Raw genomic sequence first — 20521 nt, 5'->3', positions numbered from 1 at the left:
ATGTGGTTCCATGAATCCAAAGCTGTTTTTCCCACTGACTTATATTTTTATTTTGTAGATGTCATGTCTTTATTCCTGATTCATCTTCAGTTGGCAGCAGTTTCTAAGCATTCAAAGGCCTGTCTCCTGCATTTAAACGTTTGTTCATGTGGCCTGTGGTTGCCAATAACCATTTGAATGTACTCCCTTTGAAGATGCTTCTTTCTCTGATGGGTGCTTTTATGAGGCCAGAAACTTTTAGCAATGTGAACAACTGCCTCCATAACCCTGCAGTTCTATTCCTGTATACACCCCAGAGAAATTCTGACACTGATACTTACGGTAACCTATGTAGGGATTTTCTTCATGGCACTGTGGCATGGTGGGGGGGGGGGGGGCGGGGTGTGGATGCAAACCGAGTGTCCGTTACTGAGTGTGAGAATGGTAGTGGGGACAGTGCATACCTAACTAACAGGTCAGCAGTTAGAAGCAGGAGTCTAAAGGCACAGAGAACAGCCTGTGTGGACCTTAGAATCATGGTGCTGAGAGCAATAAGAAAGTAATGATACGAAATCCTACTTGCAGAATTAAAATACATGCACACTAAACATTAGACATTTTAAGGGAAAACACCTAAGCACATATTAGGATGGTTGCCTATGGCGAGTTGAAAGGAAATGAGAGAAGGGGGTAAAATAAATAACTGAAAACAGTGACTTTGAATGGACTGGTGATAATGTTGCTTGAAGGAAGAAGTGTGATTGACTTAACCGTCTGCATCTGAGAGACAAAAAAAGAAAAGTTTTTTGTTTTGATGTATCGAGTTCCCTTTTTTTTCCTTCCCTCCCCACTTCCTTCTTTTTTTCTGTGTTTGAAATTAGGCCTATATGTATTCCAAGAATTGTGTGAACTTCAGGAACTCTTGTGGAAAGGCCTAGTCAATATGATTTGATATAGAGCAGCAGCCAGAGAGAACTGGGAAAAAAAAGAACAAAGGCAAGGACAATTCAGCAGCTCTGCTGTCCAGGGTCAAAAAAGGGCATGAAAGCTATTCAAAAAGCAAAGACATATAAAAGAGGGGCAGAGCCTTTTCTGTCTCAGACAAAGAGTGTGACACTTCCAAATGATGCAGCTCAGATGGTGGTAAAGAGCCAGGCTTCTTGTGCAAATGTGAGGTTGAACTTGCGGGATAGAAAGTTTTCTCTGCCTCCTAAATAGTGAATGAGAAGGAAGTTCATGTATGTGTGGACCAATCCAGATACTTGTATTTTTTACATGTCACAGCTTGCTTTCTTGCTTTCTCTCTCTCCCTTTCCTCCCTTCCCTCCCTCCCTTCCTTCCTTCCTTCCTTCCTTCCTTCCTTCCTTCCTTCCTTCCTTCCTGTCTTTCTTTTTACCATTTGAAATTTTGATTTTTAAATGAATGGATGATACAACACGGTGACACCTGGATTATGGCCAGATCCCATTTTGCTCAAGCACCTGTGCCACAGATGTTGAAACAAATACTTAGAAAAGATGGCAAAGTGTGCCTTAGTTTCATCCATTATGAAAACTCCATTTATTCATGAATCCTGTCTGCAAGCCCCCAACCCTTCTGGTTATAGGTTAAAGTTAACATAGAAGCATTCTTTACAACCCTTTAGCATTGGAACTAAGCACTCACTCTAGTTCTGGGATCCTGTGATTGATCATGACTCTGGTGAAGTCCTGTGTCTTTCTGCATTGTCTACACTAAACCTAACAATATTTAGAGGGCAGGAGTACACCTGCAGTATCTTGAGTTACATTTGTTCCCCCTGACCTCATGTTGGTCCTTATTTTTTCCTTGATTCCTTATCCTGCAGCCTGTCTGGTCTCCTCAGAGTCCATCTAGAAGCGGAGCCCCTGACCACCCTTCTCCTTAGTCATCAGATCCTGATTCCTACATTCCTGACTCTTAGAAGACACTGCTAACCCAGAACAGTTCCTAGTTGCTATCTGGTTAGGTTCAACCTGGTATCTCTCACTGCTAGGTTCTGACTTTCAAACTGGGCCCCTGGCACAGATGGAGACTCTGTGCTGAGGCTGCCAGTACATTTGGGTTAGTTCTCATAGAGGATGCTGTGGTGGGCTGCCAAAATCACCCTTCAGGACTGAGGCACTTATTCCCCCAGAGGCTGGGAGAGGGGGCAGCTTGAAGTTACTGGCTGAGTTGCTCCCCTGGAATTACCCTCAGCCAAAGATTGCCACGTCACCCAAGATCACATTTTCTCTCCTGGGCAGCATGCATCCAGTGACTGGCCAATGCAGGGTCCAGACTTGGCCTCTTTGCCTCAAGGTGGGACTGGTCAGAAGGGCCATCCCACTTTCAGATCTCCTTCCCATCCACTCTTTCAGACTCACTCCCCTTCCCAGCCAACCCCAATTGCCAAGTCACCAATGCACTCTGTGTCAGAAATCAGCACCAGGGGACAGTTTACAGATAAGCAAATAGCACTCACATAAACTCAGTCACCGTGAAGAGGGATAATGCCACATTATCAGGTCCTCCTTAATTGTTCCTAGGGCCTCTGGAATACTCAAGGGTGGGGCTTGACACCCTCTGACTTTTTTCTTCTGAGTTTAATAACACAGATGACCTTGGTAGGAGCCCGTTTGTCTACTCACTGGCTTGTTAATGAACCCTCAAATAAAGTTAGCTGGAGAATTTCAGTCTGGAGGGTTGTGTCCTCCTTCAGGGAAACACAAGATTTAGAAATCCTTGCTTATAAAAACCTATCAATTGGGATACATTTGCATTTTCAAAAGATTCTTTGTTCTACAAAATAATTCCGTGGAAGGTACCTTTAAATAGCAAACTCCCTAGGTGAAGGGAAAATAGAGTTCAATTGACATACTCTCTCCTTTTAAAGATAGGTATTGCATGAAGCCAATTACGACTGTAGGTTCCCCACCTCCCCTTGGTTTTTAAGAGCTTGGATTGCATAAGGGTTTCCAGGGCAGGACCACTTTCTGAAGCACACAGGCTGAGCAGGGCCAGAGGAAGATGAGAGCCAGGGAAAATGTCCCGCAGCAGTCTGGACTCCCCAAAGACTGGGTGGAGTTCTAGGTCATCTTGTCAGACAGAGCCTTTACCTATCCTTCTGCCCAGCACAGCAGAAGTGAAATATTTTTATTCACTTCCCCCTAATTGTTTAGAAAAGCCATCTATATTATCGATTTAAGAAAGCTACAAACATCCATCCGTCTTTCACAGACAATTAGTTTATTGCTAGAGCTATACACCCTGAATTTTAAAATGCTATAAAATCAGAAGGAGGGGAAAAAGACAGAAATCAGAGACACTCAAAGCCTTTTTGCCTAATGAACTCATTGAAATGGGAGAGGGAAGCATTGCTTTATTTAAAAAGAATATTAATGTTTTTGTATTTTTTACATAAGAACTTGTTCTAAATAGAATAGAGACTTAAGAATTTCTGTGTTGCTTTCAAAGCTGCTCAATAATTATAATAACCCTGCTTTCATCTTGGAATGAAATAAAAATGGCTTTCCCCATTCCAAATGATTTTAAATCATTGCATTTTCAAATGCATTGATCTACTTGGTAACTTCATTACTGGGTATGTCTTCATTTATTGGCCTCTTGTCTTCAGCATTTACCTAGAGGGAGCTGAGGTGTCAATGTTACCTGAAATACTAAGTCAGCATAGATGGACATGCAATTTGTTCAGTTTTACATCAGAAAATTTGAAATGTTTCTTAAAAGTACATCCAGGGGCACCTGGGTGTCTCAGCGGGTTAAGCATTGGACTTTGGCTCAGGTCATGATCTCACAGTTGGAGAGTTTGAGCCCCAAGTCAGGCTCTGCGATGACAGCTCAGAGCCCACTTCAGATTCTCTGTCTCCCTCTCTCTCTGCCCCTCCCCTGCTTGTGTGCACTCTCTCTTTCCCTCTCTCTTTCTGTCTTAAAAATAAATAAACATTAAAAAAAAAAGCCATCCAGGTGGTTTTCATTGTTTGGCTACTCCTTTAAACACTGTTTTAGACTCAAGTACTCAGGGTGAAAAGGCTCCTCACTTGATAGATGAAGAATCTTAAGAAAACTGAATTGATTTCCCTGAAACCACGTGGCAATTCAGTGGCAACTCTGGACTAGAACATAGGTCGCTTCGTTCCTGTGCTGTGTCCTTCACCAAACAAAGCACATCAGTGCTGTTTCTTTGGGGTTTGTTGATACACTCTGCTACACAATCCTCTGGTTCTCTGGTGAAAACCTAACCTTCTGATAGAACCATCAGTTTCTTGAGGGATGTGCTCACAGTCTTAAACTTCAAAGATGCTGCTCAAATTCTTGTTCCTCCATGGGACTACCTGAGTGGGTTTTCTTTCTTTCCCCTGTCCTCCTCAGCAAGAATGACTACTCAGTTTTTTTTTTTTTTCTTGTACTGTTATTTGAGAGTTTACCAGGTACCCTGTATGAATGTTTCCTCTGTTCCACCATTGAACACCCAGTCTCTGGTGGACTCTACCTTCATACTGTCTCTTGCTTCCAGCCTTTATTTCTTTCTCACTGCCACTTTTCTCGGGCATTCTTTTCTCCACCAGACTGTTCCATAGTGCTTGAGTTGGTTTCCTCTGAGCCTATCCTGGCTTTCCCCTAACTGGGCCAGATTAATCTTCCTGATAACTCCCACCATGTTACTCTTCTTTCACTTAATCTTCTATGCCTCCCCTTTGCCTGTCCATTATCTACAAATGTCTCAGCCCTGCATTCAGGCCCTGCAAATAAAGCCTCAAACTTCATTTGCCACCCACTATTCCTCTCACATAACCCATACACTAAACTTGTGCAGTTCAATCAGGCAGCCACCAGCCACAAGTGGCCATTGAGTGCTTGAAATACAGTTCGAATCAAGATGCACTGTACATGTACCATATACACCAGATGTTGAAGACTTGGCAAGAAGAAGGAATATAAAGTATCTCCTTAATAGCTTTTATGCTGATTAAATATTGAAATGATAATATTTTGTACACTTGCATTAAATGAAACATTTTGTTAAAATTGTACCATTTAAAAACTTTTTAAGTGTGGCTATTAGAAAATGAAAACTACACATGTGACTGGCATTATATTTTTACTGGACAGTGCCATCTGGATAAATCAGACTACTGTACTTCCTGAACTTGCCCCACCCTTTTCTGTCTTCATTCACACTTTCACATTCAGACACATATACCCTTCTCTGCAGGTCAAATTCTACCCTTGGTCAAAGTTCTCTTTCAGGTGCTATATACTTTATAGAACATGCCTTCATCACCAATTGCATATGCCTTCTCTTTAGAAGCAGCACAGTGGGACAGTGAAGAGTACAGACTCTGGAGCCAGAATGCCTGGGTTCAAATCATAGCTTCATTCCACATCTATAAAATAATGACACTAACTACCCCAGAGATTTTTGAGACTGAATAAGGTAGTGTTTATACAATTATAATACAGCATCTAGCACAAGATAAGAGCACAGTTAAGTACTTATAATTCACTTAATGTGAAAGATTCAAGCTACCCGTGTTGCTTCTAGTGACAACTTTAACTTCCTTGTCAAGGGTAGAGGATTAGTGGGGGTGGGGTAGGGTGGGTTCAGTACTTTGAAATGGACTCTTCTATTTGTCATGGGTCACACTTTATAAAATATCTGTGACTTGTCCCTGACTCTTGACTCTCTGCTGATTATAGATAAGACACCTGAGAGGGATGGTAGGTATTCCTACATGGTACCTTTCTTTTGGGCTCAGGTATCTCTTACAGGTGTCACCTGATAGCCCTTTAAAAAAAAATGATAAAGAACAACCTTCCATTAAATATTGCAACTCTAGGGGTCCCTGAATGGCTCAGTCGGTTGAGGGTCCAACTTCGGCTTAGGTCATGATCTCACAGTTCATGGGTTCGAGCCCTGCATTGGGCTCTGTGCTGACATCTTGTTCTGAGCCTGGAGCCTGCTTTGGATTCTGTGTCTCCTTCTCTCTTTGCCCCTCCCCCGCTCACACTCTGTCTCTCTCTGTCTCTCACAAATAAATGTTTAAATATATATATATATATATATATATATATATATATATATATATAGCAACTCTAGAGAGCCACCCTGCAGAGTTCTCATTTGCTCATTCATTTGGAACCCTCCCATTGGAAAGTGCAACTTGAGAGACTCTCCTCCAAGACAGACTTTCCAGAGCACCTAAGAAGCTGTGAGGAATTTATGAATTATACTGTGAACCAAGATTTTCAAGAAGATTCCCTAGATAATGGATTTTCCAAGTCATTTGTGCAACAACTAAATTAAAAATATAAAGCCTCAGAGGAAAATGGTAAACACATCTAAGCCCTTACTCAAAACCCATTTAAAGTTTTCTAAAGACACAAGCAAAATAACCCAATCTTTACCCCCTAAACTGAGTTCTTCTAGCAATAACATAACATGACAAGACTAACTCTGATAAATAAAACTACATGTTGAATTCTCCCCAGGGAATGTCTGCACTATCTGTAATGATTTCTCAAAAGTATTTTTTAGAAGCAGAGAATATTATGTTGTCAGGACAGTGACAATGCAGATATGCTTCAGGAAACTCTTCCATTACAAGCTCCTGTTCTAGACACTTAAAAACCTTTTTTTAAATCTTTATAATTTATTTTTGAGAGAGAGTGTGAGAGAGAGCATGCCCGAGCATGCACGAGTGGGGGAGAGGCAGAGAGAGACAGGGACACACAGAATCGGAAGCAGGCTCCAGGCGCTGAGCTGTCAGCACAGAACTTGATGTGGGGCTTGAACCCCCAAACCGTGAGATCATGACCTGAGCCAAAGTCGGCCCTTAGCTGACTGAGCCACCCAGGCACCCCCAAAACTCTTTTTTTTTTAAATGAGCCCATAAAAGCTGGTTGCAACTAAAATACTACATACTTCTAATTAATCTAAGGATGGATTTGAAGTGCCTGAAATTACTGGCATGTGTGCCTTCAATTTTCGCTAACTCCTCAGCTCTCTGGTGGACACCAATTTGTGTGGTTGCCTGGCTCAAAACTGCCCCCCCCCCCCTTTTTGAAATGTTTATTTATTTTTGAGAGAGAGCTCAAGCAGTGGAGGGGCAGAGAGAGAGGGGGACAGAGGAGCTGAAGTGGGCTCTGCACTGACAGCAGCGAACTCATGAATTGTGAGATCATCACCTGAGCCGAAGTTGGATGCTCAACTGACGGAACCACTCAGGTGTCCCCACAGTGTCCCTTCTTTAGAGTCACCTCCTGGCTGGTTGCCTCTGGGTGGAGTGTCTCATTGACTGTGTCCCTATGCTCTTGCCTTAGGGGTGGGGCCTGAGGCAATCAGATTCTCTTTCTTAGGAATTTAACACTTGTCATAGGCAGGACTCCATGGAGCTGATTCACTGTAAAGGTGGAATCTTGGGAAAAGGGAACTGACCTCTTGCTGCTAAAATGCCACATTCTCTCTGGATCTTGCCCACATCCTTCTACCTCCTTGTTCTTCTATCATGATTAAATATGTCAGAGTTGATTTCTGGTGCTTACAAATGAGAAAAACCTTAATCAGAGTCCCACCTAAGATTTCCTGGGGGAAGTAATCCTGTTCCATTGGGGATCCATAACATAGGGTGTGTGCTGATGGTCAGTGAGAGAGCTGAAGGCTCTTAATCGTGAGTCCCCAGTGGTCTAAGTTGGTGTCAAAGACCAGGACTGAGCTTTTGGAATGACCACGTTGGCCTGGCTGCCACTGTAGAGGTGGTCTTGCAGGTGGTACACTGCAAGGTGTAAAGATCTACAGCTCAAGTGATGCCTCCACTGAGGTTTCTTCATTACTCAGACTAGAAGGGATGGCTCCTTCTTCTGAACTCCTACAAGACTTTAACACCTTCTGCATTTCCCTGCAGTCATCTGAGAATTAGACCTCTCTCTCCCATGGCTGAAGACTGGGAGCTCTTGGAGGGCAGGGGCGGTGTCTACGGATTCTATAAGTTGTCCTGTACATTTCAGTATGGAGTTCCTCAATGGCAAACAGGTTTGACCTGAGGGTTTTCTGTGTGTCAGCCTGAGGCTGAGGATGGGGAATGGGGAACAGAAAAGACCCAGAATAGGCTCAGACGCTTTAGCTGGAGAGACACGACTAATCCAGTGGAATGATAGAAAACAGCCTATAATCAGGTGTTAGGTGGCATGTTTGAAAGGCAGTTCAGCCTGGCCTGACACGACTAGCCTATCAGACTCCAGGCAATAATGAGCTCTGCTATTTTGGGATTCTAACTTATTCACCTTCCAAGTTGAGAAGAGCTAGTGGGTCATTTTCTCTAATTAACACCTCCCAGGAAGAAAACCTGCCCCTTGGATGATAGGTAGTTTCTGTTCAACCTCATGCACCAGCTGTGGGTTTGTAGTCTTCTCTGTAGCATCAGATTATTACAATCATACTTTGTAGTTATGTGGAACCTTTATTTCCCAGTACTTTTGGCTCTGCCATCTTGTGTATCTTCACCACAGTCAGCCCCACTCAGTCATGTCCCTTTTATAGACAGCACAGATATTTTATCACTAGCATAAACCCACAGTGCAAATTAGGGAAAGGGGACCTTGTGCTAGAACTCAGGTCTGCCCAGTCTTTGTCCTGTTGATCAATTCACATAGTTTGAGGGCTGTGTTGGACCCTACCTTGTCATACCAGAGCAGCCACTACCCCTGTGGGCTCAGGAATGCTGTCTGCTGTTGCTCATGAGGTAGAATTAGGAACCCAAGAGTCACCTGATTTCATCAGAGTCAAGGAGAAATGTAACGGCAGCAGGGGAAAACAAAACAAACCCTTCATTCCAAAAGTTGAGTTTTACTTATAAATTGGACTTTTCTGAGTTTGGCTCAAGTGGCATTAAAGAGCTGTGGTTCATGACCACACAGAGGGCAGCTGTGTGTGGTCTGCTGGCTGGGAGGGGGTGTCATCTCCCTGTGCGGCAGAAGGTAGGAGTAAATGAGGACCATGTAGAGAAGCTGCTAGAAGCTACCCACTAAGTCAGAAAGCCCACCTGTCTGGTGGGTGGGATTATTTTAATTCCCCTCTTAAAAAATAGCTGGTGAGAAATTTGCTAAAATCTGCATTAAATATGATTTTTTGCACACCAAAGGGGAGCTTCCAGAACAGAATACATATGTTCCCATGGAGCCAGCCCCTTTGGGTCTGGAAGTGAGCAGCAGGGTCCCTCTCTATCACCATGACTCACGGGGCTTTAAAATCCCATCTGTAAGATCACAGTTATACATGGCCAAGACACCGTCTGGTGCAGCTACAATGAGAGATTACATTTTGGAAAAAAAGCTTTTGTACCTCAGTTCAAGACATGGAAAATAAGCCAAACTGAGAGGCTTGGGAAGAAGATAGAGGGGGTGAAGGAGAAGAAATGGAGCCCTAAATTAATCGGACTTACTGCTTTTGAAATTAAAAAAAAAAAAAGGCAGAAAAAAAAAACCTCAAGGAATTATTGCTTTCCAAGGGGGGAGCTGGGTCTGATGCCAGAGGAATTAGTGTGTGAACCTTTTTGGCTCTACATTTCCACTGAGATTTTGGGAACTCTCTTGCTTGCTTTTTTTCGTGTCTTGCTAGGGGCCATCATTCACTGTCCCCAGAAGGATGATTTTTAAACTAATAAAATCTGGTCCTTGCAAAGCTTCCCCCAAGGAGTCTGTTTACAGGCACAGCCAGGTTTAAGAATTGCTTGCAGGTATAGCTGGGAATGCTGAGTCAGAACTGAGGTTCAAGATCAACCTCTATCTTGGGCCTTTGCTTTGGTTGGGTGTGTGGGAGAAGTGGAGTTGGGAGGTAGGACAAGAGCTTTATGAATTCTGAGACTGATTGATTGATTGGTTTATTGTCATCTGGCCCATCTGCAGGGAAGCTGAGGGCAGGGCCAAGCTGTTGTACCTTCAAGAACTTGGTAGGCTTCTCTATGTCCTGTGAACTCTTACCTTGTGCCCTGGACTGGGAACCCATGGGTCTCACTCCAGGCTCTCTGGGTGGTGGTCTCTCTCTTTGGTTTGTTTTAATGGATCCTGGGCTAAGGATGGATTTTTCTCTAATGAGTGAGTTAAAACAAACAAATAACAAAAACTAAAACGATTTGGATGGGACATACCAATATGGGTAAGCTTCCTTTCTGGCTTCTCTGAAGCTGATATGTGTACTATGCCCGTTCAAAGGATAGACTGGGGGTCTGCAAAATCTGTAGCATAGATGCCGATTTAACACAACTTCCTCCACTACCCATAGCACCTCCTCACCTCCCCATCCTCTAGGATGGAGATTTTTCAAATGACATTTAGAGGCGGTACATCCCAACTAATACACATTTTTTTTTTTTTTTTTGCATTGGTTCATTGTTCCTATTCAGCTGTCTGCTCAGTTTGATATCATAGTAGTTCAAGAAACACTTTGACCATAATACCCATGAAATTTGGGGATTCCCCAGTTGAATAAGACCTCTTCAAGTGGTTCTCACTTTAGCACAGTGATTCAAAACCAAGGGTGGGGGGTGGATTTTGCTCCCATAGGAGCATTTGGCAAATGTCTGGAGTCATTTTTGGTGGTCATAATTTGGGAGGGCAGTGCTACTGGCATCTAGTGGGTGGAGGCCAGGGCTGCTGCTAAGCATCCCGTAGGGTACATGACAGCCCTCCACAGATGTCAAGTAATTTCGCCCCAGATGTCAAGTGTGCTGTGGTTGAGATATCTGCTCTGGCCGAAGAGGTTTATTTTGAATAAATGGTTACCTTATGGCAGGGTGTATGCAAAAATATAGGTCAGTACAGCGTATCAAATGACGTGTGTATGGGAGTGGGAGACGCTGGGGAGAGCTTCATGGGGAAGTGACTCCAAGTCATGATTTTTATTGAATGCCTTTGTAATCAGCTGTCCAAGAATGATTCTGGTGGGAAATCTATCAGTCAAGAATTATACACTGGGATTTTTTTTTCTTTTTGCACAACCCTCTAGGTAATGTAAGTATTTCTGATGACTTGTATGTGTTCCCTTAAAAAAAAAAAATTTCCCCTAAAGCCTGGGAGCAGCTTCAACAAGGAAGGATCCATTCAACTTTATTCTTTTCTACCCAGCCAGGAATCTGAATCTATTCTAAATTTTTTTTTCAACGTTTTTTATTTATTTTTGGGACAGAGAGAGACAGAGCATGAACGGGGGAGGGGCAGAGAGAGAGGGAGACACAGAATCGGAAACAGGCTCCAGGCTCCGAGCCATCAGCCCAGAGCCTGACGCGGGGCTCGAACTCACGAACCGCGAGATCGTGACCTGGCTGAAGTCGGACGCTTAACCGACTGCACCACCCAGGCGCCCCTGAATCTATTCTAATCTGTGTTTCTTCCACCAAGACTCTTCTTCTTATCTTTCCTTAAAGGTTCAGCCCCATAACCATTTGCCCATGGTACCTTCCCTTACACATTTCAGTCCTTAGTAATTGCTCTGCGTCCTGAATTCCTAGACCCTTGTTGCCTCTTTCCCTGCCCACACTGGTCTCTTGCATGTGTTTCTACCTAGATTGTGGGTTTCTCAAGGACTGGGGCCATGCCCTCCTCCTGTTAATTCCTCTGCATCATTGAACACTGTCCTGGACCCTGATTTTCACTGAAGGTGGGAGAGGGAGAAGGACATTCAGAAACAATGTCAGGAGACTAATATCTTCCTGTAACACTGGATTGATAGATACAGCACATTTTATCTTTTCAAAGTCTCTGGCCTGTGTCTTATAATAAAGCTTAAAGTTTAATCTCTGTTCAGTAGGCACAACATGCAAAAAATAAATTCCCATTATTATTATTAGCATTTTCTTACTAACAGATTTTTTAGAAGCTGTTTCCATATCAAGAAGATCAACCTTTCTGTTGTCATAGAGACAAAGATCTTTATATAACCATGGGCAAGGTGAGAATTTTTTTCCCCCTCTTCTTCCACTTGTCTGGAACTAATAAGACAAGGAAAAGGAAATGTTTTAAATCAATTTTTTTCTTTTACCTTTTTCTCCTCAATTAAAATGAGTGAGCATGTGGGAGGCTATTTTTTGTATCACATTTTAGTTTTTAAATACCTCAGTTTTTAATAAAACATGGAAAGTATAGAAAGATATGAATGATGGAACTGTGCCATTTTCAAAATGTGCAAACAGTGGGCTTGTCAATGACAAACAATTACACTCCATGTTCCTTTTTTTCCCCCTTGTTGAAACCAAATAGTGGACTTTACATGAAATCTTACAAGGCAGGACTACCAAGGCCTGGACTGATTAAAATGTAAATTAGCATCTACTGAGGGGCCAATGATGAAGTCTAAAATGCTGTGCTGTACTTGTCTCCTCCAACCCCCAGAAACATGAGTGCTCCCCTTCTTTCTTCAGAGCCAGACCCTGTGCATGACTTCATGCAAGACCACATCTCTCTGGGTGCCTTATTTCATAATTTCAGCTCTCTCCTCTTTATGAACTCCTGATAATTTGTTATCCATAGCATTTTTTTTCTATCTTGTGGTTAGTGTTTACCATTTCATTCATTCATCATCAAGAGGATTTCAGTATGATGCTGTTCACTTTTCCTGTCTTCTGCCTCAATGTTAAGTTACACCTTTATCCATTTGTCTTCTTCCCTAGGACTCAGAAGTATCCCTCTCCCTAGGATTAACCCTTCTTCTATGATCTGAGACTGACACTGTCCTCCCACCCTCACTGAGACCTTACTTCACCAAATATCATTCTTCCCCCTCCCTTATGTCTTCAGTCTGTCCTTCTCCATGGATTCCTTCCCTTATTCCTCTTTGAAGACAAAAACAAAACTTTTTCTCCATCCTGTATATTTTCCATGTGTAGCAGAGTTTGGGGCTTTAATTTGATCATAGGTGCCTTTTGCAATAAATAGGTATTTTGTGTATGTATGTGTGTGAGGAGGCATATGGAGAGGGGAAGTGTATGGCACAGGAAGTTTAAAACACACTTTTGCTTTCTACAAGATTATATCCTTCATGGAGAGCAATATCTTGGTTCTCAAATGTTTGCATGCACCAGACCACTTGGGGATCTTGTTAAAACACCAGCTGTTGCACTACATCCTCACAGCTTCTGATGCAGTAGATTGGGGATGGGGCCCAAGAGTATGCATGTCTAATATCCCAGGTGATGCTAACGCTGCTGGCCTAGGACCACACTTTGAGTAACACTGCCTTAAAGTGACTATCTTCCTATCCCTTCTTATGTATTTCTCTTGGCACATGGATGTTGAGGTCACCTTATTGTGCCCATAGGGTTCTCACCTAAAGGAGGAGGTCATCTCTCAATTAACTGATTCTCAGGAAGCCTTACCTTGTGAGGGTCAGCATGCTTGCCAACCTTACATGTCCAAATGTCTAGAAGATGCTCTTGGTGTGGATGCCAAGATAGTGCATGTGAAGGGAGGAAGTTGAGGATTCTCCAGAATCCCTCAGGGATGGCCAAAGGTGTCAGAGCCTGGACGACTAGCTCCTTTTTGGGAGTGGGACTAGCCAGCTTCAGCATGCTAGCATTTCTTCTATTGTGCTTGCCTCCCACCTCTACCCCCAAACCCCTAAAATCTTTTTGAGGGGTTCTAGGCTTCTCTAAACTGTGCTATGGGGCAGTGGGAGAATTTGTTTTGTTTTGTACTTTCCACTTCAGCTTTCTCCAGGGAAGAGGTAGTCTCCTGAGGCCAACATGGTTTGGCAGCAGGAATTGTTGAGAGAGCTCAGTGAAGAGCTGAATCTGAGAGGACCTGGGAATGTATATATGTATGTATGTGTATGTGTGTACATTTACATGTATGTGTGTGTGTGTGTGTGTGTGTGTGTGTATTTAGGAAAAGGTAATTTCCTAAATACAAAGACAAGCAAATATAAAAACACAACTAACAGATGAAGTCCTGTCTTTGCTACTCAATAGCAAAAGGGGACCATGGCCAAGTTATTCCATGCCTTTGGATCTCAGTTTCTTGAAATCTCTATGATAAGTACTGAGCGAGTGAGAAAGGCTGTTAGTGGCACCATCATTCATAAGAGCAAGAAGGGAGGTTTGTCAGGGAAGGACAAGGGCTGGGACTAGGAAGGCAGCTTCCATGAATCTGTTGATTGATTGAAACAAATTCTTTCAGCATGGTCCTCACCTTCAGGGAATTGAGCTGACAAGATAATTAATGGAAACTAATTAATATAAACCCCTCAGCCTTTAAACTGTATCTCTCAGCTGCAAACATTCCCTGTAGGCCACTAACTCTTTCAGGGGAGAGGCTCAGCCCCTCAGAAGGGAGGGGGGGATCCCTGACAGACTGTTTCAGCCCATGGAAGTGGGGAGGGGGGGTTGCCTCTTTCTTCCCCAAGAATGAGATTCCATCACTGCCAATGGTTAGGACATAACCAAAACCTACTTTTATAGTACTCTTCTTTCCTTTTTTTCTTTTAACAACTTTATTGAGATATAATTTATATACTATAATATTCACCCATTTAAAGTACACAGTGCAATGGTTTTTAGTATGTCTAGGGAGGAGTTGTGCAATCATCACCACAATCTAATTTTAAATAATTTTTGTTACCCCCAGAAGCCACAGCCATTAGCAGTCACTGGGCCTTCACCCCTACCTGGCAGCTGTTAATCTGCTTTCTGTTGGTCTGGACATTTCATATAATAGAATCATATAATGTGTGGTACTTTTTCTAAATCGAAGAAAGGAGACAGGGGACACTCTGATACACCAGTACAGAAGGCCCCTCCTCTCTTCACCCCATCACTTCAGCGAACCTCTTCCTGCCCCTACTTGCTGATGTATGCAGTTCTTTTAACCTGCTTTGTAACCCGCTCTGTAAACGTGGAGGGCTGGGTGGCGTGTGGGAGGCGTGACGTAAGGCACACCTCGATCAGACCAGCAGATTGAAATCCAAGTACGTCTGAGAAAGGGTAGGGCCGTGACTCGTATGCCTACTAAGCGGTACACTAGGGAGGCGGCGGGCGAACCAGCAATCCCAGTCGAGTGACCAGGTCACCCCTTGCCGTAGGGCCTGACCACCCCATTCCTAGTGGAGCACAGGGTGTCAGAGGTCACAGTAACCTTCACCGACCTGGCTAGCACAAAGGTCAAAGCCACTTTCGACTTCCAAGCAGTGGCCGGGAGCAGGCCTTCCCTTGTGGCTTCTGGGCAATTCCACGCCCCTTGCCGCAGCCCCAGTGGGGGAAATCACGGCCCTGGGGCCGCCAGGGGCTGCAGGGGGTGCCAGCAGGAGGGGCCCTAACCCAAGGCGCGGCTTGGCACGGGATGGCAGAGACAGCCCCCAAGCTTTGCATTCTCATCACTCTAAAAGGTGGTGGAGTTTGACAGGGAGCAGCCTTTTTTTCCAAGCTTCCAGGTTAAAGGAGCCAAAGAGTAGGGAAGCAGAGTGGCCCGGAGCGAGGAGCGAGCGAGGGTCCCGTAGCGGGGCGCCGCGTACTCACAGTAGGGTGAGGCCGGCCCGTGGGCCGGGGCAGCGCAGGGCGCCGTCTGGCGGGCAGCTGCAGGGCTCCGGGCAGTGCGCCCGGGGAAGCGCCCGCGGCGGCAGCAGCAGCGGCAGCAACAGCGGCGCCAGCAGCGGCCGCAGCGCGTGGAACCGCCGCCCCATGGCCGGCGGAGCCTGAGCGCGGGCTGTTGCGGCTGGGCGGGTGCCCTGACCAGCCCCGGAGTGCCGCCCGCGCCCCTCTCCCCGCCCCTTGGCCTGCCCTCCCCTTTCTCCCGTGCCCGCCCGCCCTCCACTGCTGAGACTGTGCTCTGCCTCAACCTGGGGGTAGTGGCCTGCGACCCCATCCCCTCCTTTCCCTGCTGCTTTCCCTGCTCGGCCTTGTCCTCTACATCTGCGAATGGCCCAATTATAGGAAGTAGTGTGGTAACGGTGACTGCTTTGGACGAGGGGTAGGGAGCTCTGAGTCCTCACCCTGACTCTGCTGTAACGGAGTGTGAAGTTGGGTGAATGTTGTCACTTCCAGGAACCTCTCTTATTTCATCTGTGAAAGGGACAGATGGATACTTTGCTCTGCCCAGATGCTTCTTCCTTCTCGGCCCCAAATTGTTTTCCCTTCTCCCCCACCAGCTCTCTCCACACAAGTAATTTCTGACCTCTCAACTTACCAAGCAATTTCTTTGTATTTTTCTTGGTAGTAAGCACTTTCTTCCTTATAGTTATTTGAGCCCGTTCTATATCTATATATCCACTATAGATTGTGACATCCTAGAGAACAAAATCCAGTTCAGATTTATTTGTCTGTTCCTGGCTTCTACATGTTAAGTCTCTAATGAAGATTTGTTGAATGAATGAAAATGCTATGATAATGTACAGTGACTGCCCCACGGAAAGGCCCCTTACAGGGTAGACCCTGTGACAGGTGCCCTCCCTCAAGTCATGTCTAAGCTTCACAACAAACTAGCAGGGTGTTTGCAACCAGAAAAATGATGTTATGCGACTTCCCCAAAGTCACACAGCTATTAAGTAGTGGCAATTTGTTTGAACTTAGGTCTATCACCCACTTTCTTTTACCAGTGCAAAAAATTACTGTATGATCTGCATACCAAGGATTTAGAAAGGAGACAATTTTACGGTTAACTATGGGAATGCATAATTTCCCTTATTTAATTTCATCATTAAAACACTCCCCCCTCCCCTGTCTCCCCCCCCTCCTCCCGTGCCCTGCCTTACAATGACTCTGTTTAGACTCTGGAAATCCTGGAAGTCTTTCTGGAAGAGGTGGACTTTGAGAGCCTGGAAAGTGTCTAAGACTCTCGAGACAGGAAAAGAAAGAACAGATATCCTTCTTTCTTGTTTGAAACCAGCTCTCAAGGTCAGATGTCTCAGTCACCAGTATGCAGTCTCTTGTGAGTTTTTGGCCCAAGGAAGGTAGATTTTTAAAAATTATTATATAAAAAAAATTGGCTTTTTCCATGTTGTGCTAGATGGCACAAAAAACAAAGCTAATGTCTATAATACTTTCTTTTTTGGACCCCTCTCTCCAACTGCTTACTTGTTCTCTTCATACCTCTCTTTCATACTTCTGCATATGCTACCCATTTGCCTGGAATGATTTTCTCTTCCTTTTGCATATTCCATTAATGAAACCCCTGTTTGTCCTTTAAGACTTAGCTCAATGTCATTTTCACTGTAACACCTTCTTTGACACAACCTGAGTCTGTGCCCATGACACCTGATTCTATAGTCTGTAATATAACACATTGTAATGATATAGCTTTAGTTGTCCTTCCCCCTGTCTGTTCATCTTAGTATTGCTAGAACATGTCATAGATTCTAGCACCTAGTAGGTAGGTACTCAGTCGATATCTATTGAATAATAGAATGAAAAAATGAAACCCAAGTACAGACCTATAGCCTATGTTTAGTAAATCATCTGAGAAGTGCTTAAACAGCCTTGTTTGACTTATTCTCAACCACACTGGATCAGTCTGGATAGGTATCAGGTGATTACTCATGACTACTTTGGGGTCACATCTTCTCTCCTCTTTTAATTTATCAGATTTTGGTAGGGAAGTTGGAATAGCACCAGGTTTTTTCAAGCCTTTCTACCATGTAGCTTGAATTACAGGAGAGAAGGAATGAATAACTCAAGGTGCCTCAGTGGTATTTATTTTAAATCTTACATCTTATGTGGCTTTTTTTTTTGTTTGTTTTTTTACTTCAAAGCATATCTGCTATGTAAAAAGAATGGTTGCTTCCACTCACCCCTGAAGAACCATTTGATTTTGTGCTTGGGTATCGTTGGGGGCTGGGCCATCAGGACATCTGGATTTTTTTTTTTTTCTATTCTGTCATTGACAGTGTGATTTGGTCTTCAGTTTCTTCATCTGAGAGGGGGTTGGAGTGCACAATCCCCAAGGCTCTTCTAGCTTTATTTATTACAAAAAAATTTTTTTAATGTTTACTTATTTTTGGGAGAGAGACAGCATGAGCGGGGGAGGGACAGGGAAAGGGAGACCCAGAATCCAAAATAGGCTCCAGGCTCTGAGCTGTCAGCACAGAGCCTGACGCGGGGCTTGAACTCCCAAACCACAAGATCATGACCTGAGCTGAAGCCGGACGCTTAACCGAATGAGCCACCCAGGCACCCCAAGTCTCTTCTAGCTTTAAAATGCCAAGGACTTTGTGTACAGCTCCTACTGTATTAGTGGTGGATGGAGTCAGATTGTATATATTGACTTCTTTTTTTAAATTTTTTTTTAATTTTTTTTTTTCAACGTTTATTTATTTTTGGGACAGAGAGAGACAGAGAATGAACGGGGGAGGGGCAGAGAGAGAGGGAGACACAGAATCGGAAACAGGCTCCAGGTTCCGAGCCATCAGCCCAGAGCCTGACGCGGGGCTCGAACTCACGGAGCGCGAGATCGTGACCTGGCTGAAGTCGGACGCTTAACCGACTGCGCCACCCAGGCGCCCCTTTTTTAAAAAATTTTTTTTTTTTTTTTGTGTGTATATTGACTTCTTATTGCTTGTCTTGGATTGGAGATAAAGGCCTGTTTATGAACAGGGGAAGTTGTTCATTTCAAAAAAAACTCACAACCTTAATGAGTTTTCATAAAATTTTTCTGTAATTAATTTCAGTTGGATTTTAATTATGTCAGTTCTTGTAATGTACCTATTTTAACAAAATTACATTGAATTGTTCATTGTAATCACAAAAGTTTGTTACAATGGAATTGGCCTATCCTACTCATTAATATGTGACTTATTTAGAGTAGATGTGTTAAGTTTATTTATTCTGAGAGAGAGAGAGAAAGAGAGAGAATATCCCAAGCATGGAGCCTGCTGTTAGCATGGAGCCTGTGAGATCATGAACTGAGCCAAAATCAAGAGTTGGACACTTAACTGACCAAGCCACCCAGGCACCCCAGAGTAGATATTTCTAAATCTGAAGGAATTCTGTGTACTATAACTATGCTTATAGTTACTTCTGTTATAGAACTTCAAAAAAGCATGGCCCATGAGGATTGCTATTATATTTTACTGACAAACTAGAGTTCATGGAATTCATAAGAAGTTTATCCTTAGAGCTACAGAAGTATCTGACAGCACAACTAGGAATCCTAAAAATAACTCTCCAAAATTCTGGAACAGGGCTTCTTACATTTTAGGGTGCAGAAGTATCATTTGGGAAATTTTAAAAACAAAGACTCTTGGAACATCCTTCCTAGAGAGATTCTGATTTGGTTGGAATGGAGAGGGGCCCACAGGAGTCTGTCTGCATTTTAACAAGATTCCCGCCGTGTAATTCTGATTCATAAGGTACCCAGAGCATAATTGGTGAAACGCTAAAGTAGCAATTTTAGAATTAAATTTGCCTTAGGAAGACAAAGCTCCAGAATCCTTACTGAGGACTCTGAGAGAAGCCTAAGAATTTGGTGCATTGCTAAAGAAACCTGGTGTATGTAAGCACATGCATACAAATAGTGGTAGTAGTAGAGTGTGTGTGTGTGTGTGTGTGTGTGTGTGTGTGTGAACGAGTGTGTGTAACATTGCTCAACTGGTTGTAATGCTGAGGCGCTTTTTTTTTTCAGTTTATTTATTTTGAGAGCGAGAGCGAGAGAGAGAGCACAAGCAGGGAAGGGGGCAGAGAAAGAGGGAGAGAGAGAGAATACCAAGCAAGCTCTGAGATCAACACTGAGCCTGATGTGGGGCTTGGTCCCATGACTGTGAGATCATGAACCGAACAGAAATCAAGAGTTGGATGTGTAACCGACTGAGCCCCCCAGGCATCCCCAGATGTGTTTTTTTTAAGTAGCTATTAGTTTATTTTAATTTTTAAATTTAAATTTATTTTAATTTTGGGGGGAGGGGGTGAGCAATTTCACAAGATTATGGATCCTGTTTTTATGCCTGACTAGATCAGAACTCAGTAACACTTGATGTCATACTAAGACATTGGAGTTGGAGGAAGTGGACAAAATAATAAAAAAAAACCTCAAGTGGAATAGGCAAGATTTTGTGGTTCTTGAACATATGTCCTGTTAGTAAGTACCATAACAGATACTTGTTCCTCTTAAAAGCAGTAGTTTTACCTTTCCCTCAGAAGAAAAGGTGAATGTAGGGCAGAGGGAAAAAAAATGTGTAAGAAAAGAAAAATACAGTTACGCCTGTGAGCTTCTCACCTTACCACCTGGAACACAACAAAACAGAACAGAACAAAAAAGGTGATCCCTGAAAGTTACACTCAGAACTTTTGTGCAACCCGCCTTGTAGTTTGCTTGGAAATTTCGTCTTCCATTTCACTGCCTACATGGTGTGGAATCAGAGATGTGATTGGATGTGCCACCACCAGTGTGGCCTTAGGGGGAACTAACTAGAAGCAGCAGGCTGATGGGGGCCCTGGCCCTGGCCTGAGGGTAGGTCTGGGAGTGGTAGGTGAGACTTCCTTGGGCATGAGACTCCTCTAAGGCTGACCCACAGAGAGGGTTAGAGAAGGGGCTTGGCCCTTTTGGTCATCAT

At 43.7% G+C, this 20521-nt stretch overlaps 1 protein-coding gene across 6 annotated transcripts in view; it reads right to left on the bottom strand.

Annotated features, from left to right (window-relative positions):
• Positions 1-15678, bottom strand: part of LHCGR (luteinizing hormone/choriogonadotropin receptor) — a 60553-nt gene extending 44875 nt beyond the window's left edge. For all 6 annotated transcript variants that reach the window (XM_040453793.1, XM_040453795.1, XM_040453794.1 and 3 more), the window contains exon 1: positions 15498-15678. In XM_040453793.1, the coding sequence (XP_040309727.1) occupies positions 15498-15661 (164 nt within the window). In that variant the 5' untranslated portion in view covers positions 15662-15678. The remainder of the gene's footprint in view (positions 1-15497) is intronic.
• Positions 15679-20521: the final 4843 nt, after the last annotated feature.

The sequence above is a fragment of the Herpailurus yagouaroundi genome, unplaced genomic scaffold (genome assembly GCF_014898765.1).
Source record: "Herpailurus yagouaroundi ecotype Mexico unplaced genomic scaffold, PumYag 210, whole genome shotgun sequence".
In the NCBI taxonomy this organism is placed as follows: domain Eukaryota; kingdom Metazoa; phylum Chordata; class Mammalia; order Carnivora; family Felidae; genus Herpailurus; species Herpailurus yagouaroundi.
This window is presented reverse-complemented; position numbering and strand designations above follow the sequence as displayed.